Raw genomic sequence first — 26,718 nt, 5'->3', positions numbered from 1 at the left:
CTCAGCCATCTAAGCAACCACAGCTCATCACCAGCAAAGCAAGTCATCATGCCTGACGACTTCACCTACAAGAGCTCCGGCACCAACAGCCAGGTACGTCCATCCCAGTGTTGTCCCATTTTGATCGAGATATTGACGCCAGCTCAGGGCAATCACTACTGCGCCCGAGACTACGGCAGCAGTGCCACCAATTCCAACTCGTACCACTACTCCAACTCGTACGTCTCTCTCTTGATCCTCAAGACACCGACTAACCTTGAACCAGCGATGGATCGTACTACTACTCAAACCCCAATGGCAGTACCTACTACAACAACGGCCAGGGTGACTCGACCTACACTTCTCCCAGCGGATACACCTACACCTCCTCTTCTGACAGCAAGAAGTGAACCCGATAACTGCGTCTGGAGCTGATGAAATGACAAAGACCAACACAACTTGCGACAGGATGATCGCAGGAAATCACCATCGGGAAACGGGAATGCGTCGGCAGTCTGGTAACTTGCGCGTCTATGGGCCCTAGACCAACTCAGTACATAATTCTCGGGATAAGCCCGATCCTCTCCATCTCTCCCCCCATGTGTGGCCATTCATAGTAAAGAAATCCGTACAACAAAAAAACCGAAACCTGGCTGGCCTCCTTTCCCATGTGCGTCCCCATGTTGCGTCCCCATGTGCAACCGTGGTAAATCATACAGTCAAAAAGAACCGAAAGTAGGCCTCTCCAGGGCATCCATATCTCACGACCCAGTTCTCACCCCATCACTTCATCCGTGTATATGGGGTCTTTGTCTGTGAAATCATCACGCCCATATTCTCTGGCCCATGTTATGTGGTCAATGCCATCTGGCCATACCATGTGGCCATGTCGCCTTGCCCATGCTCTCCTCAGTCATGTCGTCTGGCCTATGTTATCTCTGACTGGGCATGTCGTATGCCCATGTTCTCTGACCTTGTCGCCTGGCCCCCGTTGCTTGGGTAGGCTGTTCTGTCACGATAATCCCAAAAACGAAACCATACATACAACTCTCATTCCTTCAGATTCTCTCTCCGATTTAGCGGCGGTGGACCGCGTAGTAGACAACAAGTCCGGTGATAAGGGCGGGGTACAGAACGGCAAGAGCCAGAAGCAGGTACTTGAGAGTACGGCGCTGGGTCGGGGTGAGAGTGTGCATCTCTCCCTCAGTGGCCCAGGGGATCATGGCGTCGAGCTTGTTCCGGATGGCGAGCACACCGATGAAGGGGAACATGATTGTCAGGATGACGATGCTCACAAATATTCTCTTCTGTCGGTGGTCTTCAGCGTCGTCAGGCTGCTGGCGACGGTGGAGGACGTTGCCCCAGGTAAAGTCGACGAGTTCGACGCCCCGAGCGGTCACCGCGTCCATTGTCCGATCGTCTGCCAAAGGTGCTGGCGGGGCCTCGTCTGAATCTTGGCTCATCCTCGCTGAAGCTGTTGAAGGGCTGAATGTTGTCACCGCACCATCCTCTGTTGGTGCCGAATCGACTATCAGTCCCGGTGCTTCCTAGGATAGCAGAAGATGGGATAAGCATCTCAGAGATACGCTCGCTTGCTGTATGCGAGTTAGCATATAGTTCAAGTTGGTGAGTATGTTTTCAACTTACAGTCTCGGAACAAGCCGTTGTGGTTGGCACGCTCAGGATGATGCGCAGGGGCTGGGCGTGGGAGAGTAGATCCCGAGGTGGGAGTCAAGGGAAAGGTAGCCGAGCTGGGGCTGCCGAGAGGACTGTTGATGCTTCCATGACCCTTCTTGGCGGCGAACGCAGCACCAGTCATAGTGTGGTCCTCCTCACCTCGCTGTCTGCGGAAGCGCTGGAGCATGGCTGCCTCAGGGAGACTGATGAGGTCCATGTGGATTGTCTCAGTCTTCTTCAGAAAAGCATCATGAGGGACGTGCGTCCGCTTTCTTCCCTCCTGGAAGTCTCGCTTGTACAGTGGCTTGTCCAAGATAGTAGGTGGAGTCTTGGGAGGCTCCCGTCCGAGGGTCTTGTTGACTCGGGGCCAGCTGAAGAGTCTGTCGGTGTTGGAAGATTCACCATTGTCGTGAGCCTTGGAAGCACCTGCATCCGAACTGAGGGTCTGATAACTGTCTCGACGTTCCTCATCCAGGAGAAGACTTCGTCGCTTGGCAGTCTGTCCATGTCCGTCCTTACGAAACAAGCCTGCCAAGGACGCAGGGGTTCTGGGAGGTGACTGAACCAAGTTGCGAGTCGCATTCTGAGCAAAGAGCCCGGGACGTCCTCCAGCCTGAGGAACAAGGACAGGGAGTCTGGATGGCTTGTCGTTGCGAACACGGTAGGATCCGGTGTTGACATCGCGAGAAGGATGCTGGATGATTCTGTCCATGGACCCATACTCGTAAAGGTGATGGTTACGCTCTGTCGTGTCGGAAACATCAGCAAGACTGCTTCCAGTACCCTTGGCGATGCTATCATGGAATTCCTGGCGCATCGAATCGTAAGGATGGTTTTCCGTCGTCACAGTCTGCCAATCGGCCTCGGTACCCGCCTGGGTCTCGGTCCGGTTCTTCAGCAGTGTGACAATCTCGCCGTCCAGTCGGCGGTCCTGGATGGGCTCAGGAGATGGCTCTTCCTCGGGCTGTCGACCGACGGGAACCTTTACCTGTTCGTCGACATTCTAGGCCGATCGAATAGCCGCAGAGTTGTAGAAGGAACCAACATGACCACCATGCGGATAACCCTTGGGAGTGTGGCTCTCAGGGGATTGTGGGACGCTGTAGTTCGGATAGGTAGTTTTGCCGGTATGGTGTAGCGCATCACTCACATCCCGTTCGATTGAGGAGCGCAAAAAGTCCGAGTACCTGTCCCCGTCGTAGTGAAAGGGGTCGCCATGGCTGCTGGTGGTGATAGCAGAGGCTCGCTTGAGCGTGTCCTGATTCTGAGGAACTCGCAGACCATCTTGGACTGGCATATCGTCTTCATCTTGCAGAACATCCTCAGCTCGCTCTCCCTCGCAGTAAGTCGTGTCAGGTTCAGCTCCGTCAGAGTGAAGAGCTTGCTTGTGACCCTTTCTCTCCTTCTTATCCAGCTCGCTGTAGAGACTAGAAGAGGAGTGGAAAGTGCGCAAACGCGGAGATGACGCTTGCTCTGGTCGCACCGACGGCTGGCGAACGGGATCGCGACGCGAGACAGGGTTAGAAGCCTCCGCTGGCTGACCCCAGCTCATGATATGAGGATGAACAATGGCGTCAGTCTTCGAAGTCTTGGAAGGTGTGGCCGATGCGAAGTTCGACTTTCCCTGGCGTCTCTGGGCCTTGGTTGTGACTTCAGGGTACGGTGCAAACTCATCATCTGCAGCGACTGTTTCCCACTCGGAAGCGGCTCGATCATCACCGCGATCATCACGATCATCCCCGAAGGAGTTGGGGCTCTCAAAGCAAGCCATCTTGGCTTTGACGTTGCTGGATGGAGTCCGAGATGCGTGATCATTGATGAAACCACGAGGGCGAGGAGTCTCGCACTTGGGAGTACGAGACTTGACATAGGAATAGTCCTTGGTTTGAACATCCTCATCGAGATTAGAGCTCGCAAAGGGATCCGAGTGATAGGAGACTGAGGTAGCGGTGGTGTTACTACCATGCCGCGCACCTCGGCCCGAATGATCACTCTTGGGTGAGAGGAGCGACTATAAAGTTTAGCATGCCGCGGTCTCGCCTGGGTCGATGGATAGGTGGAAACTTACATTTTCGTGATGGGGATTCATGATTGGAGTTTTAGGCACTTGCGTGCTCGTGGTGAAGTGGGTTTGAAAACGATGGCAAAGCTTCTCTGTCGTGCTTGTAGTGGATTTTGAAGATGTGGGCAAAGAGTGTCTTCTGGTGTCTTGGAAATGATGACAAATAGTATCTGCCGGTGCTTTGAATAGGGTTGTTTGAATAGGATCGATTGGAGATGAAGGTAGAACGTGTTGAGGAGCCTTTGAAACGCTCACAATAGGATTATCGCGCAAGCCTAGAAGCCGCAGCTAACTAGAGCGTTCATAAGAAGCGAATGCCCTAGTTGAAGCTACGCCTAAGGTGCGCGAGAAACCGTTGTTACCGTGATGCGATGCAGAGGATGGTGTTTTGCGAGGTGAAAAGGTGAGGGTGTTGGGATGTTTTGGGGAGGAGGGGGATTTGTTATTGCGAGAGGAAAAAGTGTGGCATCCTAAGGCAGACGCGTCGCCAGCAAGTCCTATCGATTAGGGCTATGGTATTTTGAACATTATTGCCCTAGAAACGGGTTGTGGTCTGGCAGCTGGCAAACACTTAATGAAGTTGTCGTTGACAGTGATGGACGGCTGGCAGTGATGGCAAGTTGGCGAGGGCTTCTATTGGCAGAGACTCTATGGGACATCCGGGCCTAGCACGCCGCACAGCGCCCATGGCCCTGTGGCTGTTAGTGGTGATTGAAACGGGCATAGTAGTTCCATGTCTCGGAAGCATCGAAAGAGAAGCCCCGACTTGAAGTCTCTTTCCATTGTAGGAGACAGAGAGTCTGTGAGTGAAGGGATCGTCCAAGCGGGGAACCGGACCAAGACTCTAACCCCCGCGTCTCAAGATGCATGCCCGTGGTTGACCAATTGATGGCGGAGACGGACCTCTTGAGATTGAGCCATCAGACGCCATCTGTCGACTAGAGTCGTCAAGAAGCCTGTAGATGAAGATTCTGTAGCATTGGGATAGGCACGAGTAAGCGGAGGTCGCTTAATTGACTTCTCCGTAGGCCAGGCCCATCTCCATCGCTTATCGCGACTCTTGCAACCCTTGTCGACCTGACCCGCCTTTTCAACCTAGGCCCAGCACGCACCCAGGAACACCCGCACTTCCGCCCGCAAATCATCAATCAGCCTGGTCTGCCTGCCTCCTTTGTCATCGAGCCAACTCTCGTTTCTCTTGTCCGCTCGAGTCCTCGTCTGCCTTGCCATCTTCCGAGTTCTCCGAGCTCCTCTGCAGCCTGCGTCATGGCCTCGCCCACTCAGTCTGAGCGCCGCTGGGATGGGCTCCCGGATGAGATCCTGCTTCAGATCCTCTGCTGTGAGTCGCCATTCGTGAATCAGTACCCCGCTATCAACTTGCTGACGCCGGCACTTCAGATCTTGAACCTCACAACCTTCCCAGGCTTCAACTCGTCTCACGCAGACTCAGAGAAGTCTGTCTTGACCATGAACTGTGGAAACGCCACTGTTTCGAGCGTTCACCATGGTATCACTTCCTCCAGAACCGCCGGAAGATCTTTGCTACTTCTGCTGAGTCCAAGCTGGGCAAGGCTAAAGACCCAGATGTAAGCGACTATGATCTACTCCCAGACGCAGATGAACCTCCTCGGCCAGCCAAGGTGCATCTCGAGTTCCTCCAGGACATGGCCAACTGGGACCCAGCATTCCCCGGTGAGCACGTCTCGTGGTATGACGAGTACATTCAACGCCAGGGCCCAACATGTGTCAACTGGCTGGAGACGCCGCGTGTCAGAGTTGGCGGTTTGCAGCACCTCATCGAGGTCAGAGGCATGGCCCTCTACAACCCAAACAACGGAGACGATGGCCTTGGCAGTCTCTTGGCCGTCTCCCCTTGGACGATGGGTCTGTCTGCTTGTGGGATGTCAACGGAAGCCGAGGGAAAAGGGGTGGAATCGTGGCCACGAGCCGACCCGACATTCTCTTCTTTGACGGACGGGGAGATCAGAACACGAGGCGCTCCAAGAAGATCGACACGGGTGTCACAGAGTGTGTTAGCGTCAGCAACAGCAACCACAAGGCTGTCTTTGCTGTGCAGAGTCGTAAGTGCCGGACCTATTAACTGTTGATCGTTGATCTTTCTGACACTCTACCAGACCTCATCGAAGTCGATCTCAACCGTCTTGAGGTAGTCAAGCGAGATTCCTTCGAATGGTCCATCACAACCTTGTCACAGATCCAAGACGGAGTACCCTTGACAGTCGGCACTTCATTGGGTATTCACCTACACGACTTTAGAGCACCATCAAAGGTGCACGACGAAGTTGTGGAGCGTCTCGATGGTAGCAGTAGCCTGGAGGAAGACAATCCCTTCAAGGCCATCTTTGATCCAAACCCACTGCCGCCGTACGCCTCACTGTCTCAGCCAACGCCGACCAGCATTCTCCACTTGCCCCGGCCGGCGGGCGATGAGATGGTGTCGGACGACATCTACGTGTCGGGACGGTTTTCCAATATTCTGCATTACGATCGACGCCAGTTTCCCAAGATCATGGGCTCCATCTACTCGGGATCGAGGCTCTCTAGCCTGGCAGCCCTGCCTTACCCCTTCTCTACGGTGGATCACGAAGTGCGCCGCCGGGGCGAGCTCTCGGCCGAGAGAGTTGAAGAGTGCAAGACGTCCGAGAATGGCCGTACGCTGATTGCCGGCGGAGAGTACAAGACCAAGGGTTCTCTGGAGCTGTATGGCTTGGGGTCTGTAGACCTGTCAAGCGACGGGCCTGTCCAGCAAAACTCTACCATGAAGAACCGCTACACGGCGGCTTCGTCCATCATCTTGTCGGTAATCAACCACGGGACCAAGATTGCCTTTTCGGACGGCGCCGGGCAAATCAAGTGGTTCGAGAGGGACGGATACACCGAGTGCCGACGGATCAAGATCGGGCACAGCGACGTGCAGACGCAGGCGTCGCTGTTTGCCTCGATGCCGGGCTCCGACGACCTCGCACGCAAGATCCTGTCGACCAAGCGCCGGACCAAGCCGGACCGGCCCAACGAGGACAACGTCCTGTTCTGGACGGGGGAGAAGCTGGGGATGATCAGTTTCACGGGGGCTCCGATCTTCACGCCGGAGGACTTTGAGGAGGACAGGGCCGGGGAGGCTGCGGAGGACCACCAGAGACGGGTCTATTCACAGCGGATGCGGGAGGCTCTGGAACGGCAGGCTGACGAGGCACGGTTCGTGCAAGGTCTTGGGCTGGCGGAGTGACGATGAGGGGGTGGGTGCTGCAGGTTGCATTAAGGGTCCAGGATAATAAAAGAGAGCGGCTTTTTTTGTTGCTTCATCTGCATGTGTGATAACCGGACAATGATGGGATCAACAGTTCACTCTGCAGGGCAAAGACCCTTGAAAGTTCCAGTGGAGTGTTGCCGATGACGAGAGCGAGCGAGTGATCGTCGGTGGAGAGGGCGAGGTCCTCTGACAAGTTGCTCATGTGTCTGGGTGCACACCAAAGGCTTACCTCACACGACTCCATGAGGATCACTACTCTATAGAGTGACCACGTCGAGGAGGAGGGCAAGATGAGGCGGCGGCGCGGCAAAGCACAAAGAGTTGGTTGACAGCTTCGGAAAAGTAAGGACGCCACGGCCAACGACCGACCGACGGGACTCGAAGCAAGCATCAGGCTAGAAGAGTATAGGCGGCGCAGGGTGCTTGCATGCTGCGAGATGGATGTGGCCAATGCAGGGCGTGGCGGTGATGCCGACGAAGAGGAGGAGTGGAGTGTGTATGAGCTTGTTGATGGTGATGATTGTCGAGGAGGAGTTGACTGGATAGAGAGAGTGAGGAGGAGTACAGTAGTTGCTGTGCTGTCTATCAGTTTGTGTCTATTGATAGAAAGAATGACCGATTACATGCTGCATCTCAACCCAACTCGATCCAACGCTATGAGTCAGTTCGAAAGCATCTGCATCTGTCCATCTCTGGTTTGTCTCGGGATGCATTAGCTGCCGTTCTCCACATATACTCACCATCTCTGGATTTTCAAGGATCAAAAGACGGTAAAGCCACTAGAACGAGATCCATCGGTAAAAGAAGAAGATTTGTAAATTCCAAATCTCATCTCGCAGAAGCTTCTCACTTCCTTTCTCGCCAAGGTCCACGACTGGGTCCAGTTCAGGTACCCTCTGAATAACAGGGCGACCAATCACGGGGCTCCGACGGCATCCCTGGACCAATGATGCCGATGGGGACGCTTGACAGGTCCTGGGCGGAGGCGCCAAAGGAAATAGACGGTTTCTAGCACGGGCTAGAGAAGCTGAGGCTATCCGGTCAGAGGACGGCAGTTATAGGCTATTATTGGGGGATGTAGGTAGAGGGCCTCATATTGATATCTCGTCTCAGAGTTGGGCCGTGATAGCGAGTGAAGCCCAGCATTGAAGTTGAATGACGATCTTTCAATGGATGATACAGGTTCACCCCTCTTGTATCACGCACGCATTGTCCATGGATTCGACGTCAGGCACTCTGCTAGCCTTCAAAGGGTATCCCGGTCTTTGACGACGAGCGAACGAAGGCTACTGTCCAAGGCATCGGGCGCCGGTACGGTGGCCCCTGGCGGGAAGTGGGTTTATATGGCATCTCTAGCGGGGAAGAGGAGGAGGAGGTGTGCGCTGTCAGGTCTGTGTACATACAGGTGGAGATGTTTTCGCCTTGTTATTGAATCATAAAGCATGGTGGAAGCCAAGTTTTTTGTTGAATGGGCGGTAGGGGTTTTGGGAAGATACAAAAAGCTGAGACATGGGGATCTTCGCTGGGATTTTTTCCTTTCGGCTCAAGATTGCCAAAAGAGAAAGAGAACGACAGACGTCTCTGATGGATATTGGTTGTAGCAGTGGCCCATTGCCCTGGATTTGGTAGTCTGTAGGGAAGATCCCTGGTCATCTGCAGCGAGCATCTCGTGGCTTCAGCGGGCACCCTTGACCCCCTTGTCTGGACCGTTTCGGCCGGGTACATGTATACAGTTCAACCTTCAAGGGAGGCTTCCAAGTTTCCGTCGACGACATCAGGTCAGTTTTGCCCGGCCGAGGCCCCATTTGCAGGCAGGTTACGAGGCTGACCTGCGGTGACGATGGCCTCTTTACTCTACCTAGTCTGTAGTGTATGATAGCGTGCTGCGCTGTTTCTCTCGGTCTGCCGTCATCTCGTCTCGGGCGCCTAGCGACATAGCACACACCGCCATGCTGCCATGCCTTGCCATGCCATCGACAGCCAACAGAGTCCCAAGATTGCATTCCCGATGTTTCCAAGCCCCCCCTCAGGGTTCCTCATTTTAAGGTCCCGGTGTCACTGCCGCAATAGCCATAGCGCTCGACGCCGGTTCGCCATTAGAACCGGAGCCCGGGCAAGCAGCTTAAGAATGAAGAAGAAAAAGCAAGCCAGTCGACAAGAGTGAGGCGACCCGTATCTGGGGGATGGACCTCTCACTAATGGGGGATCCCCTGGATGGATAATAGGGCCCTCCAGAGCAAAACCTCGTGTGTGTCGTGTCATGCTCTCTGTCGAAGAGACCGGAAGGGGGGTACTTGCAGCAAGCAGCCACCCAGCAGCAGCCCAGTCAGTGATTCTCACGCTTTCAGCGCCTCACACCCCCGAGGCAAGGATTCCCCAGCGCGATCCGGGCGGTGATTTGGCAGAGACAGAGAAGCCCGCGGCAGAGGCAGAGACAGGACGGACAACTGTACAAGGATGATAGGGCCTGTCAAGACAAGTGCCCTGGGCTTGTTGTTTGCGTGCAGTCAGTGAGTCGCCCTGTCCTGTGTTGGGGGAGGCTTATTTGGAGACGAAGCCCGCTCCCGCTCCCAATCTTTGTTATGCGCTGCGGTCCCTTTTCCCTCTTCTTCTTTCTCTTGTGCTGTCCCTCTGTGATCGGCTCTCGAGCTGCATAACTCGACGTTTAAACCAGTCCAAAACCGTCCGGGAACCATCCATTAAACGATCCCGACTCCTCCCCCCAACCAAAAGCAACCAAGACAAGCAAGACTTACGGTGAAACTCGAGGCTATTCGATTCGACTCGACTCAGCTCTTGCACGTCTTTGCACCTACTACCCATGCATTTCCCAACATAACCATCCATTTCGTTTCTTCTTTCTTTCCTTTTTCTCATTTTTCACTTTGTATTTTAATTTCTCTTTTCTTGCACTTTTCCCCTCCCTCCCTCTCAACAACCAAACTCCGGCTTCCACCGCCTCACGCGCGTCCTTCTCCATTCCCGTTCCCGCCACTCGCATCCGAATCCGCTTCCGGACTCACCGACTTGACTTGGAAAGGGGGGACCAACCGACAATCCAGATTCTGAGTCGTATTCTGAATCGTATCTCCATTGTTTCAACAGAGACGAAAGAGAAAGAGGCTGTAACCGCAAACGCAACGCAACGTTCACAGAGAAACCATCACAAAGTGGCGTTCCATTCTTTACCCCCTATGTGACCTCTTCTCCCATCCTTCCCCCCTCCCTCTTCCTCTTCCTCCCCTTGCACCTGTCAATCTAACCCACCCCGGCTCGAGTCGATGAGCATGTCCCATGGCATTTCGGGTGGATGACGGGGGTCTCTCGCTTGGTGCTACCGGCCCCGACCCGTATGTCGTCGGCGGCAAACGGAGGGTGAGCCACTCGGACGGCTGCGATGGCTTCACTTTCGGTCCAAAGAGGAAGAGGTTCGACGACGACTACGAATACACCAACATCGATGATGCACTTGCACTTCCATATGATGATGCATACAACAACCCGCCCGTAGCTGGACCCAGTGGTCATGAGTCGCCCGCTTACCCTTATCCTTTGCATTTACATCACCGACATGGGTACCCGCGGGCCCATTACGGCGGCGTCCACCAACACGCCGACTATCCCTACGGTCGCTCTTATAGCTCCCCTGCAGAGGACGATGTTCCTCACCACGACGACATTGAGACTACTCCTCCGCCAATTCCTCCCCCGATCTCATGGCCCTCAACAAGCTCGGTTTTCTCGTCATTCGCGAACGTTCGCCACCTCCCGAGGATCACGAGTTCCCCTCCATTGACGCCGGCCTCGACTTTGGCTCGACCCCCGAGCCCCGGCCGGCGCCAGCAGCTGCATTCGGCCCGGCACCCGTCCCCGAGGCCTGCGCTATGGAACGCACCGAGTCCGGACTCTCCGTCTCTTCTGATACGACACAGCACTCCCTCGCCAGCCTTGCTCTCAAAGCAGAGGACAATGGTCTCTCATTATTGAGCGACCTCGCTGCCGCTCGCCTTGTCCGGGACCACGTCGCTGGCCTCGGCTCTAACCGCAGGCGGCATCGCCGGTCTGATTCGCGGCACGGCCGCATCCTCCGGACTCTCATCAACCCCAAATCTCGCGCCGCCGATTTTCCCCTGGATGAGGATGCCCTTCGCAGCATCTTCTCTGCGGCCAATGAACTATTCTTCTTCAACACCCTCGCCGGTCGTGTCGCCTGGGATTGGAGTCACCCTGCCAGCGCCCAGTATCAGGCACACATCGTCGGTACCACGGCTGTGCGACGTTCCCCTGTTAGTGGGTTCGAGACACTCATTGTGTTGTCTTCGCCTATTCTCAAAGACACCCAGTACAACCGTCGCCTACTTATTTCGACATTTCTCCATGAGATGATTCACAGCTACCTGTTTGTCACATGCGGCCTCAAGGCTAGCCACGATGGCGGTCACACTGAAGGATTCCGCCAGATTGCCGACACTATCGACGACTGGGTAGGACGAGGAAGCTTGCGGCTGAGCGAGATGGACGCCGACCTAGAACACTTCCGCGAACGCCCTTCTATCGCCCACGAACAGCACCAGGTCCGCAGCCGAAGTGCTGACGATCAGCGCAAGGTGCCCTGGCGATGCGAGAGATGGGATGGCTGCTCCAGGCATGACTACTGCGAGCCCCGTCCACGACCACACCCGGATCATATTGACTGGGAGTGGAATGACCGAGAGGGGCGCCGAGCCCGTGATCCGAGAAGGAGAGCCTCACCATTCTACTGAAGATGTAAATGGCTCTTCTAAGGATTATCTAACCATACGTTTCTTGATCAGGGTGGTACACAACCACATCCTGCTACTATAAGCCATGGCCTGCATCATGGCATATCGTTATTACCATTATCACTTTACCCGGTCCGACACCAATGGTGTCAAGACCGAATCACCCCTTTTACGAACTATTCCTCGAGGCACCGGCCTCTGTACTCATACGATATCCCCCCTTTTTACACTGAAGCGATCTTGGGCATCCATCATTCGAACACTGGGCGTTGAAAATTTTTGGGAGCAATGAGCTCAACTCTATGGTTTTAACTTATGACTTTTGGTTTTGATCATCCAGAAGAGGAAAAGTCAGGGAAGCGGGAATTATTATTATCGAAATACCTATTTTCAGCGGTGGCATTTCCAAGCAGCTGCCTCAACTCTTTTCTATGTTGAGATATCAGATTTATTATACCTTTTATTTCATATTGTACGGCTTGATCATCAAGGTAGTAGCCAAGATTGAATCCATCCCCGTCACCAAAAGAAATGTGCACCTTGGCAAAAGTGCAAGTGACAAAACAAGGATCTGTTCAGCTCATGTGTGATATATGACGATCATTAGATGTATCCATGCAAAACACTGTCAGATACCAGGATGCCATGCTTGTCATGTTTCAACGCCACCAATGCAAACAATGCTGATCATGATGCCCTCAGATTCAAGGGTTGCCGCCAAGGATGATTCCCAGAAGCGGAAGTTTGACACTCTGACTGGATGATTTTGATGTGTGCGTTCGAATGAGGGAATCAGCAAATACCCTGGAGAGACTGAGCAGAGAGGTAAACTAAATTTATAAGAAATATAACAAATTCTACTTCACTTTACATCACTTTTATTAAATCTAAGATCATTATTAAACATACAATATAGAGAGAGGTATTAGTATAAATTTATTAATTGTTATCCTAACAACAGACTAAGTGCGTAACCTCTCAAACACTTGCGCCCGAGTTGAATGACGACCTGCCACAATGCACGAGACAACAGTTGCAATTACAATATACGTTGGTTGACTTATTCGCTCAATGCTTATTATTCATGATTCCTTCTTTATCTACGCGATTAGATTCTCTAGCCCGTCACATTCTTTCTCATGCCATTGTGAAAAGGTTAAAAGTTAAACGTTACATGGCTCAGGGACAATCACCAGTGTATCCTGCACATATCGTACATCTAAAATGGCCTTGCGCTAGATGATATCCGGAATCGATCCAGAGACACAGCCAGACTTTGTCAACTAAAGAGCTTAGTCTGACAGGCTCTTAATAGCATTGTGGATGCAGCGACCGATGATGCTGGACCACTTCAGACCGTTGATATAGTCCTTGGCATCAATACTCTCATCCCAGCCGGGGAAGACAGCTACATGTGATTAGTGACAAATTTCAAAGCGTAGATTAGTCAAGTACTTACCACCAGCGTAACCAGTCCATAGGCCAGGTGCAAACACGACATGCTTGAACCAGTCTCGTCCATCGAGGCCGCCCTCGTAGAGGAAGCTCCTCTCGAGGAGCTTGTACCTCTTGTTGAGTTTAATAATAGCGCGTCCCAGGCGGATCCTCTCAATAATATTCCACCATGGAATGCCTTCCTCAATCTTACGAGTGACTGCCTCAGCCTCTTCATCAAGTTCAGTAGCCTTGAGATGAAACTTCTTTAGTGAGTGTCGAATGTCCTTCAGGCTCTCCTTGAACTCGTCTTCACTGCCGATGATAGCGCCAGCAGAGACGCTGCCTCGGAAAGCGAATAGCTTGTCGCCACTGAGGTTTTCGGGGAGGGGCTCAAACTTGGCTTCCACCTTGTTGAGGTAACCATCCAGAGCATCAGCATACTCGGTGGCGCTGAAGGGGATGATGATGCTGCCGGCCAGTTTGGCGATGGTCAGACCCAGGATCTGCGCCATGGTTCTGTGGTACTTGAATCCACGGTCGCCGTACTCGCTCATCCAGTAGAAGCTGTCATAGTTGCTGTGGTAGTGATAGACAGCACTGTGGCCATTGTACTTGAAGCCAAAGTCAATGCTGGGGATACCAGCATAGTCTTGGAAGGCCGTGAAGTCGCTGCCACTGCCCATGGTCTTGATTCTGCCATCCCAAAGATCTCCAACCGTCTGTCCAGGGACAGTCTGGTTTGGCGAGGGAACAATGCTCGTGACATCGCGGATAACCTGGTTGAGCAGAGGGGCCGCCGAGGCAGTGAATTCAGGGCCGTCCACGCCAACGTCAACATTGACATAGGCGACACTGGCTCCCGAGAGCCATGGGAGAAACTCCTCAACCCATTCAGTGCTTCCAATGAGAGAGTACTCTTCGCCGTCCCAGCTCGCAAAGACGATCGTACGGAGGGGCTTCCAGCCTTCTTCGATAGCCTTTCCAACTCCACGGATGACTTCATTGATGACAGCAGAGCCACTGTTCGGATCACCAGCTCCGCCGGCAATCCAAGCATCTCGGTGGTTTCCAACGACAATGACCTCATCCGGAATGCTGCCATTTACCACACCAATGACGTTCCAGAGGGGGTGGTAACATATTTCTGCTCGTTGTACAGGTTAACAACGATGTCATCAGGTGTAGGACCGATGTTGTAGTCAACGCCCTTGTATCGCAAACCGAGGTTCTTGTTCCAGTATTGGTTGAAGTCAGTAGACTTGGGGCCGTGGCCATTGAGAGCCTTGAGAATAGGCAAGGCGTCGCGGTATGAGATTGGGATGGACGGGATTGATGGGGTAGCATCGTCGACGGGGACGCGAGGAGCACCAGGCTTGGATGGATATCCAGGCGTAGAGCTAGAAAGTCAGCCAAAGTTTTGACGTTCAATGCAAGGGGACATACGGGTCACCAGGTCGAATGCTCAGGAACTCTGCACTTCCACGCTGGACACTGCTTGGGTTTCGTGCAGGTCCTTCAGGATAAGGCTTGTATCCGTTCTCTTCGGTTCTCTCGCCATCATCGCCGGGATCGCTGTAGATGAGGATACCAATCATGCCCAACTCCTGAGCGCGCTTGACCTTGAGGCCACGGAAGATTCCTCCATACTTGGCAATGGCGATCTTGCCCTTGAGGTCAATACCAGCTTCGACGAGATCCTCGAAGTCCTTGAAGGTGCCGTAGTTGACGTAAACGATGGAAGCAGTAACATTTCCGCTGGCAGCATAGCCGTGGAAGATAGGGACTCGGTTCTCGAGAGATGTCGTGGGGTCCTCAGAGATGACATCTTCTTCAAGGGAAGCCTTGAAGGTGGCCGTCCAGTCGTTTCCGTCCTTGGACTTCTCCAAGAGAGAAACGCTGGAATCAACAGGGTAGTTGATGTAAACATCATAAGAGACGATTTCTGACTTGACTCCAAATTCCTCCCAGCGGTCTCTTGTCCACTCAGCCTAGAAGATATGAGCTTCATGCCTTCGGGTAACAGGGGTGCAGTTACCTGAGAGTAGTTTTTACCAGCCAGGTGAGGGCCTGAAGTGTAGTATCGGCTCCATTCCTCGGCCTTTTTGGGGTCAGGCGTATCAAACAGAATCCGATCCAGGTCTTCCCGGCTTAGAGGCTTTCCGTGAGGCCAACCACCGGGTTGACCGCGGTGATAGCGATGAGGCCAGATGAACAAGCCGTGGAAGATAAAAGAGGCGAACCCACAGATAAGAACAACCGAGCTGACGATGGTGAAGAAGCGACGCCAGGTCTGGTGCGGGTACCTCCTCCTGGGAGGACCGACTTGGACGGTCTCAATGAGAGGGGTCCTCTCGTTGGCCATTTTCTCCTGGGGAGTAGAGCTGAGAATGGGGATTTAGTAAACGTTGACCCAGAGTAGAGGCGAGGTCGAGCTCGAGATGACGACAGCCGGAAAGTGGAGGTCGTAGCTTATCGGGGTCCAAAGCACTCACAGGCTGCTCATGGTGAAGACGTCCTCGCGGATAGTGCTCCAGCAGTGGTTAAGAATCCGTCATCCGATGGTGGCCGTGTATCTATGGCCTTTGATGTTGTTGTTGAAGTGAAGTGAGAGCTTCGGGTTTGGACCTTGAGAGTTGAGAGAGCTAAGGCGTGATGTGATGGGCGATGACGTTTCAACGGGAGGGAGCTTATTGGCCAATCGCGGCCCAGATGCTGAGAGTAGAAAGTGGTACCGCGCCCTTCACCAGCCACTCAGTCTTAGGATGGAATTTGGCAAGACTTGTGGCTTGGATGATGGATGCATACTCTTACTGACCACATGTCTATCCTATGAATTCACAATATAATAGACAGTTCATAGATATATATCCTGAAGACAAATATCCATTCCCATTGCCCAGCTAGGCGACCGGCAACCCGCCGAGCACTTTTCCCCGGCTCGGGCAACAAGCGGGGGTGGGCGGGGAGGCGTTCGGGGCTGGTGGATTACTAACACCCTGGCGCTCTTTCCCATGTCAAACCCGAAGATGGAGGTCCGCTTTCGGGGGGCTTGCCCCAGAAAAAACAGATTACACCGACAATCGCCACTTGCAAGTTTGGAACTTTCAACAAGGGCCCCGGACCGTGATCTTTTTACATGGTCAAGTGACGGTGTAGGCCCTCTCTTGTCCGAGATCCTATGCGTCATCGCCATGGTTCGCATATCACGGCAATGTCTCGCTTGTTGTTGTCTCGCGCGGGGAAGCTCTGGCCTCAAAAACGGCGACTTGAACTGACAGCCGAAAGGCGTTCCACACAACGACGGACGTTACGGCCGATATGTATGCGGGCTGCGCGCTTGTGACCCTTCCTTCCCGGACCCTCCACACCCACAGTCGAGCTGCCGCTCTCCAATGATCGGCCCTTGTCCGCAGAATTGCCCAAAAGATCCCCCTGTCGCGGCGTCTCACGGGCGACTTTGGGGGTTGGATCGGGTGGATCTGCCCGAGAGATGCACATTTTCTGCACGGCACGGGCTGGGCCAACCCGTTTCTGGTCAGCATTGGCTTATTAACTAGAGGTTCACCTGAATCTTTGTGACCCATACCTTGGCCTGGCTTCACTCTCCGTCTGCCTTGACTCAACCTCGTCTTGTTTTCTTCTCGGTTGAAGCTTCAGACTGCCGGCGTGTCTTGCTTTAGAAGCAACCTCAAGGCCTGATACATTTCTCCTCTCAAATCCGCCTTGTACAACTTACACGAACTGCTACAAGCACTGTCAGAATCTGATCCGCGCGTTTCCCCACCCGCGGCCCCCAGATCGTCTTGCACCATCGGACCATGACAATGACGACCAAAGATAAGCCCAAGCTGCCTGTCCAGCAGCTGGCGATCCTGGGTAAGTATCAGAGTCGTTTCTGTCGCTACTATAGTTATTCCTAGTCATACTCCCAAGTGGGCGTCCCGAGGTCAGTGCTTGGGTACACAATCGAATGGCTCTCTGCATCATGACTCTGCTACTTCTGTGGTTTTCTTGTCTACCAGTGCGAATATGTGCTACTGTACCATTGTTTTGACAAGAATGACTTCTCATCGGGCGCAGAGGCACTCTAGCAGGATGATCCTAAACACAACTCCCGAGGACATTATGGTCCGGTTCACAGGTACCCTTTGTTTCATCTGTTGTATATGCTGACATGCCGATAGCTGTTGCCAGAATCGCCGAGCCCATGGCCTACACCTCTGTCTTTCCATACTTACCCTCTATGGTTAAGAGTTTCGGTGTCAAGACAAACAAGGTCGCTCGCTGGGCTGGTATCACCTCGGTGTCTTCTCCATCGCCCAGAGTATCACCGCTGTTGGCTGGGGAAAGGCATCCGACACGTATGGTCGAAAGCCCACCATCATCACCGGCCTCTTGAGTACCATGGTGTGCTTTGTGATTTGGGGCATGTCTACGAGCTTGCCCATGGCCATTACCGTGCGAGCTATCCAGGGCGGCGGAAACGGCAATGGTACGTGTGCCTCTTCCATACTTGATATTCTCAACTAACAGTTTCCTAGTCGGTATCATTAGAACCATGGTAGCCGAGATGGTGCCAGAGAGGGAACTGCAGCCCAGGGCCTTTAGTATCATGCCTCTAGTCTGGAGTTTGGGTTCTGTCATCGGTCCCAGCTTCGGAGGCTTCTTTGCTGAGCCGGCAAAGCAGTATCCAGCCATCTTTGGAAACATTGAGTTTTTCAAGCGTTTTCCTTTTGCCCTTCCTAACTTGGTCTTGACCATCTTCTTCCTCATCTCCGCCACCAGCGCAACTCTATTTCTACATGTAAGCAGAACCCTTTGGTGAAGCTACTCAGGCTAACAGGATCTAGGAAACACTCCCGAGCAAGCGAGGTCATCGGGATTGGGGTCTTTTGGTTGGTGATCGCATCAAGCGCACCTTGAGACGTTCACCCCCGGCTCCCTCAACACGCCGAGCCTCCTTCGTGGATGGAGAGGCGACTGCCCCTCTTCTCCCCAGCAAGGTGATCCCGACGAAGCACAGCCATGAGCCCTATGGTCAGCATAAGGAGAGCGTTTTTACTCGCCAGACCGTCATCAACCTCCTTGCTTATTCTTTCCTGGCCTTCCACTCGGTTGCCTATGATCAAGTCCTCAGCGTCTTCCTGTACCACCCGGTTGAGGACAAGACCCCCGACAACTTCAAATTTCCGTTCTATTTTTCTGGAGGATTTGGGTTGGAACACGGCCAGATCGGTTTGATCTTCACGTTGTACGGCATTGTCTGTGGTGTGATCCAATTCCTGCTCTATCCCCCAATTGTGACTCGGTTCGGCGTTCTGCGATGCTTTAGAGTTTGCTGTAAGTCATGAGCGTCATACAAAGTGTGATTTGATACTTATCTCTTATAGGTCTTCTCATGCCACTTGTGTACTTCCTCACACCGTACTGCGTGCTCTTTCCAACGGCCCAGGGTAGGCTCATTGCCCTCTTGGTTGTTCTGTTGATCAAGGCGGCTGCCATTATCGTTGCCTTCCCCTCGACAACGATCCTCCTCACCAACTCTTGCACCTCGCTCCGCGTGCTGGGCACCCTGAACGGATACGCCACCACCTTCAGCGGCATCGGCCGAGCCCTAGGCCCGGCCTCGACGGGCGCCGTCTTTACCTGGGGCGCCGACAACGGCTACATGGTCACGCCTTGGTTCTACCTCATGTTTGTGGCCATTCTCGGTGCCATCCCGGCGTATATGGCCGTCGATGGCAAGGGTCCTACTGCCTCGGCGGAGAGCAGTGATGCCGAAGATGATGAGTCAACGGATTCCAGCACGCTGCTGCTGCCGGATGACTCTGCCATCGCTTCGGATTCTGAAGATGAGGACTTTCAGCCCTCGAGCAAGGGCAAGTCGCAGCAAAGCTACGGCACGATGAATGGGGAAAGAAACTAAAGGGTGCTGTGACAAAAAAAATTAAAAGGGGTGAATGTTTGGGATGTTGTGGAAGAGGGACGCGGTATTTGGCACACCAGCTTGGTTACATGCTTGGGCAAGGTGCTGGGAAAGGTATTTAAAGTACACTTACCAGGTATCAATTTCAATATCTTATGAGATACATAAAAGAACCTCATCTAAGGCTTAATATAAGGATTAAAGAAATAAGAAGAGACTTTATCTTAAAGTGGATGACTTCCTTTGATTTTATAATGAGTTTTAGAGAGGAACAATCCAGAGGATTTACAAAGGATAGCCAGAGTTGCAGACCAGATCCCAAGTTAATGTGTAAACTACCCAGGCAATTGTAGTATGGTGTTTACCAATGCTCTCTACCTATTCGTTGATAAACACATCATAACACACCTCCTATACATTCAGTTGCAGGCGGCATTTGAGACAGACATCTCCATTTCTCATCTATCTCTATTATCATCGTCCGCGTATCGTCTTGTCTGAACAAAAAAGGACAACCCCTCCTTGTTCGCTTCCATAAAGTCTTGACACTCTCTGTCTGAAAACCCACCACGGCTTGTATATACTGACTGCCAGAATCTATGTCTTCACACCGTGCGTCATCAGCAGCACCTTGTCCAACGCCGTATCCATGCTTTCCCGCGTGCACACATTACTTAACAGTCCCTTCCATTTATCCTCCTTGATCCGCCTGCCTCGTCTTTCAAAGAGACACCCTCGACGTCAACCCCCAGCCTTGTCCACCATATCCAAAGACGAGAAATTGGGACAGCCAAAGCGACTGTCCGATGCCAAAGTCGGCACTCAGGGGGTATCAAGCGCGTTTCCGTTCGTAAAAGGCGAAATCCGGAATCTCAGCGGCAAATTGCAAGGTAATTACGAAAAGTCATCCGCCCTCCCTGACCTGGCCACGTTGTCCAGCTGCTGCACCAGCTCCTTGGACTCGCGTACCATCTCAAACGCAATAGGTGGTAGTGTTTGCACCCACATTCGCCACTCGTGAGAGTTGGTGTTCATGCCGATGTTAGCCATATCTTGGCCCTGATCACCAGACTCGAGGAGTCGAGCTCTGTAGTGCGTGAGTTGCGTTGCCATCTCGCCAAAGCCCGAGGATTGTGTGTCCGAGATGATTCTGCCAACGATGGCCGAGATAGATCCGATATCGTCCATGATCTGTTCCATATCGGCATCACCACGAATGGTGTTGACGAGCTTCTGGACATCGGCCGCTAGAACGGCATTCTGATCTTCAAGGTAGAGCTGAGGTACAAGTCAGCACAGCTGCTCATTATCACAATTAATAGGGCACACTGACCTTGAGATCTTCAGCGGCTCGGGGATCCGGTTGGGGTGCTACGTGTCCGTTGACCGGCTTGCCGCTTGGGACCGCAGGAAACCCGAGCCCGATTGGCACCGCACTATCCTTGGACATGGACCTGTCGTGGGAGTAGGGATCCCTGGACTGCCGGGGGAGGTTATAGGGCTGTAGGCCGATGAGTCCACGCTACCACGGGCACCGAGGCCTTGGAAGGGTCGAGCCGGGGGAGCGTACTCTGAGAAGCGGAAACCTGGTCGTTGCCTACGGGGAGAAGAGGCCGCTTGAGTCCACAGGTGTCACGGTTCCATCCTCCTCTTCGTCGTCCAATTCCTCGGCTGGAGTGATCCGGATCTTGACCAGGCGGAGCAGATCCACAATGGCAGCCGAGAGATGAGAAGCGGCTGTGTCGAGCAGGGAGACGGGGGACATTCCGGCACCGGCGGCAAAGTTCTTGGAGGCTGTGATTAGGCTGTTGGCGGTAGATGAGACCTTGGACCTCAATTTGGCCTGCTGCTGGGCAAACTCCTCATCATGGTTCTGGGCTCCCTCGATATCCTTGGTAATGCGGCGGACGCTGACCACGACTGACTTCATAGCATCAATCACCTTCTCTGGGTCATCAGCCCGTGCCCTCTGCAGGAGTTCGTCAACGGCGATCTGGAACTTTGTAACGTGGACATCCTTAATAAGACCATGCTCGTCGACAAATCCCTTCTCCCGGATGTGCTTTGCAGCGTCGTGCTCCATTCCAAGACCGACAGAGGACGAGCGCATATGTCGGAGCTGCGTCTTGGCGCGAGCATAGCGGTTCCTCCATTCGTGTACCTCATGTTCAAGGCGCTCAATCGTCTTCTCGAGCTCGGCTTGTCGTTCGTATGTTGAGCCACTTTGCTGGGATAGGACTCGCATCTCTTGCAGAAACTCTTGAGCTTCTTTCCGGACCTCCTCTGTTACCTGTTGTTGCTCCCGGAGCTCATGTCGGAGTTCCTCATTCTCCCGCTGCAATTCCGAGTCTGCAGCGCCGGGTTCAATGCTTCTGGTGGGTTGTGCGCTCTGTGCTGCGACCACCTCATCCCTGAGCCTCTGGGTCTCGGCTTCATGGTCATCTCGCACGCGCTGCAATTCTTGCTTCATCGAGTCGTTCAGATTTTGCGCCTCAGCCAGCTTGTTCTCGAGATTGAGCCGGAGATCGCTCCATTCCTGCTTCTCAAGACTGGTTGCTGTTGCTCGTGACCGCTCCTGGTCCAGAGCCATGTTCATCTCCTCTTCCTTCTTCTTCATAGCATCCTCCATACCGTCAAGCTTCTCGCGTAATTCTCGTACCTGGTTTTGATAGTCTTCAATGAGCTTCTTATCGGCCTGCGAATGGTTAGCCATTGAGCCCTGCTGGCAAACATCGCCAAAACACCCACTTCCGAGGTCACACCGCTCTCGGCACTCCGCTTGCTCTCGCGATTGTCCGTAACCTGTTCTAGCGCAAATGAATCGCCGTCGCCGTCACCCTCGTCGTCTTCTTCCAGCATGGTACTCTTGTTTGGAACTATGGTGTTATTCTGGTTGAGCTGCTTTGGTGTCGGTCTTCCATAATCGCCATTGGGGGCACCTGGTGAAGGTAACCCGTAAGCATCTGTCGGTCCAGGGCCTCTCATAGATGGAGCATCAGAGGGCCTCCTCATGCGGCTTTGACCCCTTGGGGGAAATCCATTACCATTAACCGGTGTGCCCGAGCGGCTTGCGGGAGCGCCCCGGATTGACATGGGACTTCCTGACCGAGGGAGGTCGCCCCCGACGAAGCGAGGAAATCTGCGTTCGAGCTCGTGGTAGACGTCGGCCGCGAGGTCGCGGAATCGGGGTGGGCCTAGGGAGGAAAGTCTCTGACGAGCCTGGTTTCGCTTCGGGTGGAAGTTCTTCTCGGGGAGTAGAAAGGCGGGAGGACCGCTGGGAGCGTTCGGGGGGGCTCTGGCGGCGGCCTGCCTCCGGATCAACTCGTCGAATACGTCGGTACTGAGCTCGTAGAACTGGACGGAGGAGAGACGCAGCAGCTTGTCCCGCGCCTTGTTGGGCTGCTGCTTGTGATTGGGGTCACGGGTGTTGAGGAAGGCGCGCAAGGCAACGTAGTGCTCATTGAGGATAGCCTCGTCGAGGTCGCCGCGGACACTGTTGCGGCCGCTGTCGCTGCGAGCGTACATGTTGGTGCCATTGCTGGAGCGGGCGATGGAGGCGGGAGGCGATGGACCACCGGTGCTCCTGGGGCCAGGAGCGTTGGCGAAGCCGTTGATGCTCATGTTGCTGTTGGAGCCACCCGAATTCGGGGGCGAGGCGAGGTTGGATCGACCGTTGGGAAAGGGGCCGTCGTCGGCAGCCTGGTACTTTGAGACTGAGAACTCGCTACCGACTACAGAGACTGGGGATAGCGGCGCATTGCGTCCCGCACTGATGCTCATGATGGTGAAAGGAAGTCAAAGAGGAGACAGGAACGGAAGCTCAAGGTGGTGGTGCCCGGTGCCGCTGCGCAGCGCTGGAGGGAGACGGAACAAGCAAGCAAGCACCAGTCGCCTGTCTCATAGAGGACGCCACGCGGGACCGGTCGAAATGCAGGTGTGTCGTCCTTGGAATCGACGGCCAAGGCTCCCCCACAAGGTTGGCGTCTTTCGGGGGCGTTCAGGGGCGACGAGCCAGTAGCGCCAAGATCTCCGGGCGGCCGAGAGGGACGACGACGACTTGAGAGTCGGTCAACGACGGTCTCGGGGGGAGTAATGATGCGGAAGTGTGAATCGGTGGTGATAAAAAATGGGTAAGGTATGGAGAAGTAATGGACACTGCGGGAGAGCAGGGAAGGACAGAATGGAGGATGGAACTGAACTCTCTGCCGTTCCTTCCTTCGATAACAAAGAAGGCGAGCGACTCCACGAATCCGAGACCGAAGCGAAGCGAGCGAGACTGGAGGGAAGGGGGGATGGGGATGGGGATGATGGGATGAATGAATGGATGAAAGCGTCCCGTTACTTCATCCAAAAGGGGGTTGGGGTTTAGCTTGAATCGGATTCGGGGTGGAAAGAAGTTGATCGGTGAATCAATCAATCAAGCAAGCAATGGATCCATGGAAGGAAGCAATGGATCAACAGGTCCCCTGACTCCACCACCAAGAATAGCGTGTGCATGCCTTGACTGTGCTGTACTGTGCGCTGCACCCTCCCCCAAGTTTTTACTTGTGATGCTGCTTTTGCGAATGCATGCATGCACAGTCAGATCTCGGCGGGAAATGAGCTTCTGTATTGGCTCGGTCTGCAATACGCGGGACGAACATGGCATGGGCAACAGGCCGCGTCTCCCCCTGGACAGCAATTAATTGATTGTTCTTGGACGGACTGGACCGCAATTTCTCGAACCCACCGCACAACACCACGCCTGCATTCACACTCCCGCAGATGCCGCGTGCACGAAGCCAGCTGAACTCCTTCTGCAGTTGTCGTGTCTTCTCTGCAGTCCATTCGATAACCATCGTCAGATTGCATGACACCAGATAAACTCGACTGAGTGGTTGCAGAAAATGGCCGAGATGGAGGCTGCCTCTGGCTGCGTCGACGTTGGCGCAAGGGGCACCCAGCCAATCTCGATGCAGCTCGTCCACCCTCTTCTAGCGCCCACAGTGTGCGCCGCCCTGAGCGAACCTCCAATCGATCCCTGCACCCTGGGGACTTACCCCTGAAGCCGACGCTGGCTCGACCCGTGATTCGTTGCTTCATCCAAGCTGGACTCGCAAAGCTTAGCGGCTTGCCGAGCGAGGCGCTGGGGAGGGACGGGATCCTAGAGGGAGCCACCCACTGGAGCAAGGTTGTTGTGCTGTCAGACTCGACATGAGCAGTGCCGCTTTAACGGGAGTTCTCTTATCCTCACCGTCTAATATGGATGCCCATGAGAGACACGCAACATGTTATTACCGTCCTGAAGCAAAGAAAGACATGGATCTTCATTAAGTTACTTTTACTGACAAAGACATACAGCTTTTCCTTTCCGGACGTCAAGTCCATCTCCACGATGATTCATCTCAGGTCCCATCATTCCAAGGCTACGCACCAAGAAACCTTAACCAAGCTTCCATATCCTCAGCCAACTTATCACCAATCGCCTCATTGATCACCCCCTCCTGCCAGCTAACGTCCACGCAGAGCTCTCTGCCCTTTACGCTGATGGAGCTGATATGGAACACGGGCGATGTAATCTCGCAACTCAGCTGAAACACGGCTCTCTCGATCTTCCAACCGGGACCCTCCCCGTCTAGAGTTCCCAGGTTGGAGACACCCCATGCACTTCCTCGTGGCTTCTTGAGCTGGCTCATCTTCTGCGCCCGCCAGTCTGGGACAAACTTCATCAGACCTAGCAGGTCGTTGTTCATGCCGTTGTCGAGCTTCTCCTGGATCTCTTGCCTGGTCTTTGCTGCAGCAGACCAGACAATATCCTTGAGCAGACCCATGGCTTCTTTCTCCGATGATGCACCCTTTGCCTTGCTTCTGATCTCTGCGAGCAGCTTGGAATCGAACATGTGGAAGGAGAGGCTGAGTTCATTATCCATGGTTCTCTCGGGCACATGCCACGGATATTCCTTGGGTTTCGTGGGCATGAACCGGCGAGTATCCAAGGCAGTAATGGCATACATTGTTTTGGCGTCCTCCTTGTAATGCTCCTTGCCCTCGTCTAGCTGCAGAGCCAGGGATGCCAGTGGCAGTGCATGTAAGAGGCCGGCAATGGTAGTCTTGTGTTCTCGGCACGCACTGACAACCTTCTTCACTGTCGCATCATCCACCGAAAACGTTCGGAACTGGGTCTTGTATGGCTCCTCGCGGATCGGAGCCCAGGTTGCGTGCGTAGAATCACCCCACACCAGGAACGGGGGTCTGCGTTCTTTCCAGATGGTTGAGAGGGCAAATGTGAGAGAGATGGGGATATTGACAAGACTTTCTGGCGGAGGAGGGAACCTGTCAGCCACGCTCTCGAGATGGAGCACCGTTCCTTTGAGAGAGAGCAACTCTTCGTTGATCCTGGGATCATTGAGGTTGCGCAGCAGGCTTTGGTGGAAGATCTTGCCGGACACACCATCAACGTTGGCATGGTTCCATGAAAAGATAACCTCGAGAGAGGAAAGGTTCCCTTCTTCCCTGAGAACTGACATCCTCCAGCCAGGCTTGGATTCTACATCAGTAAAAAAGGTATCAAGCTGGTATAGAGTCACCTCCCGCGAACGAGCAATGCGGTCCTGTGAAGGTCTGACTTCTTCCCACTCAATGTGCGCACTCAGATCAACCGAATCAAGCTCGATCCAGGATGGTACAGCCGAATCTTCGTTGAGGATACCCACTTGCAACATCGGGTGCTCAAGCACCGTGAGTGCCATGGCCCGGTGGAAGGCATCCTGCACAGCTTCGAAAGAACCTCGACCAGTGAGCTCTTCCGGCAATCTGTAGTGGCATGCCACAACTGTAGCAGCACTCTGGCGTAACACATGTAAAGCTGAATGGTAGGCTTCACTGGTATGTTGTTAGAATGAGGCTGGAAGGTGACGTTTAGACAGGGCCGTACTTGTGGCTCATTGGCCGGATGACTCTTGGCTGTTTGGCGGCCGTCTGTGGCTCGCCATTCCGTTGCGACGCCATGTGATGGATGATCTGATGATTTTTACTGGAAAGAGTGCTATTGGGCGAGAATGCTGAGTGAACTCTGAAGCCTCATACCACACACAAGAAGTCCATCTCTCTTATGTTGCTTACATAGTGCATCTTGAGCTTACGGAATCCGCGGGGTGCCGACGGCGCCGCGGACAGCCGCACTCGTCAAGACATATAATAGATATTGTTTCTGACCCAGCTTAAATAGATGCCTAGATAGGCGCAAAATCATAGGAAGGATTTGGATGCCTGCTAAGCCCCATATTAGTTCAATTTTCTTGAGAAACTGTTGCATTTGTTACGACTCAACAGAGCCTCGCCTCTGTCTAGGATGAACTGATCGCTTACAGAGTCTCCAAAACACACGGGGGAGACTGCTTGGCAAGACGTCCAGGCACGAACGAGAACTCGAAAATGAACAAGCCAGGTAGACATACTTGCTTGGCACTTCCGTTTAAGACTGGACCCTTCCCCCATCCCAGAGTTCAACCCGTTAACCATTAACCCCTGATCTTGTAAGTCGATATCAATGAAGCAGCGCTGACGCTAAGCCAAATCCACAATGATCCACACGAGAGAGCTCGTGGCGTCGAACCTAATTTTA

General features: G+C 53.6%; 8 protein-coding genes across 8 annotated transcripts; 4 read left to right on the top strand and 4 right to left on the bottom strand.

The window, feature by feature from the left end:
- Window positions 1-48: 48 nt before the first annotated feature.
- On the top strand, window positions 49-389 carry MRS44_001414 (uncharacterized protein; the record flags this gene model as incomplete). Its single annotated transcript, XM_046280646.1, has 3 exons — window positions 49-93; window positions 148-218; window positions 266-389. The coding sequence occupies 3 exons, from the start codon at window positions 49-51 to the stop codon at window positions 387-389; spliced, it is 240 nt and encodes a 79-aa protein (XP_046138319.1).
- Window positions 390-1,055: 666 nt separating this feature from the next.
- On the bottom strand, window positions 1,056-3,745 carry MRS44_001413 (uncharacterized protein; the record flags this gene model as incomplete). The annotated part of the gene is made up of 5 exons (XM_065623693.1): window positions 1,056-1,507; window positions 1,566-1,574; window positions 1,627-2,644; window positions 2,702-3,667; window positions 3,725-3,745. The coding sequence occupies 5 exons, from the start codon at window positions 3,743-3,745 to the stop codon at window positions 1,056-1,058; spliced, it is 2,466 nt and encodes an 821-aa protein (XP_065480126.1).
- Window positions 3,746-4,984: 1,239 nt separating this feature from the next.
- On the top strand, window positions 4,985-6,965 carry MRS44_001412 (uncharacterized protein; the record flags this gene model as incomplete). The annotated part of the gene is made up of 4 exons (XM_065623692.1): window positions 4,985-5,057; window positions 5,117-5,520; window positions 5,574-5,799; window positions 5,854-6,965. The coding sequence occupies 4 exons, from the start codon at window positions 4,985-4,987 to the stop codon at window positions 6,963-6,965; spliced, it is 1,815 nt and encodes a 604-aa protein (XP_065480125.1).
- Window positions 6,966-10,705: 3,740 nt separating this feature from the next.
- On the top strand, window positions 10,706-11,752 carry MRS44_001411 (uncharacterized protein; the record flags this gene model as incomplete). The annotated part of the gene is made up of 1 exon (XM_046267368.2): window positions 10,706-11,752. One exon carries the CDS (start codon window positions 10,706-10,708, stop codon window positions 11,750-11,752), a length of 1,047 nt encoding a protein of 348 aa, XP_046138322.2.
- Window positions 11,753-13,044: 1,292 nt separating this feature from the next.
- Window positions 13,045-15,692, bottom strand: MRS44_001410 (uncharacterized protein; the record flags this gene model as incomplete). The annotated part of the gene is made up of 6 exons (XM_065623691.1): window positions 13,045-13,160; window positions 13,212-14,284; window positions 14,347-14,586; window positions 14,633-15,177; window positions 15,225-15,570; window positions 15,682-15,692. The coding sequence occupies 6 exons, from the start codon at window positions 15,690-15,692 to the stop codon at window positions 13,045-13,047; spliced, it is 2,331 nt and encodes a 776-aa protein (XP_065480124.1).
- A 1,321-nt stretch (window positions 15,693-17,013) lies between these two features.
- Window positions 17,014-19,115, top strand: MRS44_001409 (uncharacterized protein; the record flags this gene model as incomplete). The annotated part of the gene is made up of 6 exons (XM_065623689.1): window positions 17,014-17,065; window positions 17,374-17,465; window positions 17,513-17,681; window positions 17,731-17,993; window positions 18,040-18,529; window positions 18,580-19,115. 6 exons carry the CDS (start codon window positions 17,014-17,016, stop codon window positions 19,113-19,115), a joined length of 1,602 nt encoding a protein of 533 aa, XP_065480123.1.
- An 894-nt stretch (window positions 19,116-20,009) lies between these two features.
- MRS44_001408 (uncharacterized protein) lies at window positions 20,010-22,895 on the bottom strand (the record flags this gene model as incomplete). Its single annotated transcript, XM_065623688.1, has 4 exons — window positions 20,010-20,393; window positions 20,449-20,569; window positions 20,717-21,810; window positions 21,864-22,895. The coding sequence occupies 4 exons, from the start codon at window positions 22,893-22,895 to the stop codon at window positions 20,010-20,012; spliced, it is 2,631 nt and encodes an 876-aa protein (XP_065480122.1).
- A 1,625-nt stretch (window positions 22,896-24,520) lies between these two features.
- MRS44_001407 (uncharacterized protein) lies at window positions 24,521-26,225 on the bottom strand (the record flags this gene model as incomplete). The annotated part of the gene is made up of 2 exons (XM_065623687.1): window positions 24,521-25,939; window positions 26,217-26,225. The coding sequence occupies 2 exons, from the start codon at window positions 26,223-26,225 to the stop codon at window positions 24,521-24,523; spliced, it is 1,428 nt and encodes a 475-aa protein (XP_065480121.1).
- Between the last annotated feature and the right edge of the window lie 493 nt (window positions 26,226-26,718).

The sequence above is a fragment of the Fusarium solani genome (genome assembly GCF_023522795.1).
Source record: "Fusarium solani strain SB1 chromosome Unknown bctg00000000, whole genome shotgun sequence".
NCBI lineage: Eukaryota > Fungi > Ascomycota > Sordariomycetes > Hypocreales > Nectriaceae > Fusarium > Fusarium solani.
This window is presented reverse-complemented; position numbering and strand designations above follow the sequence as displayed.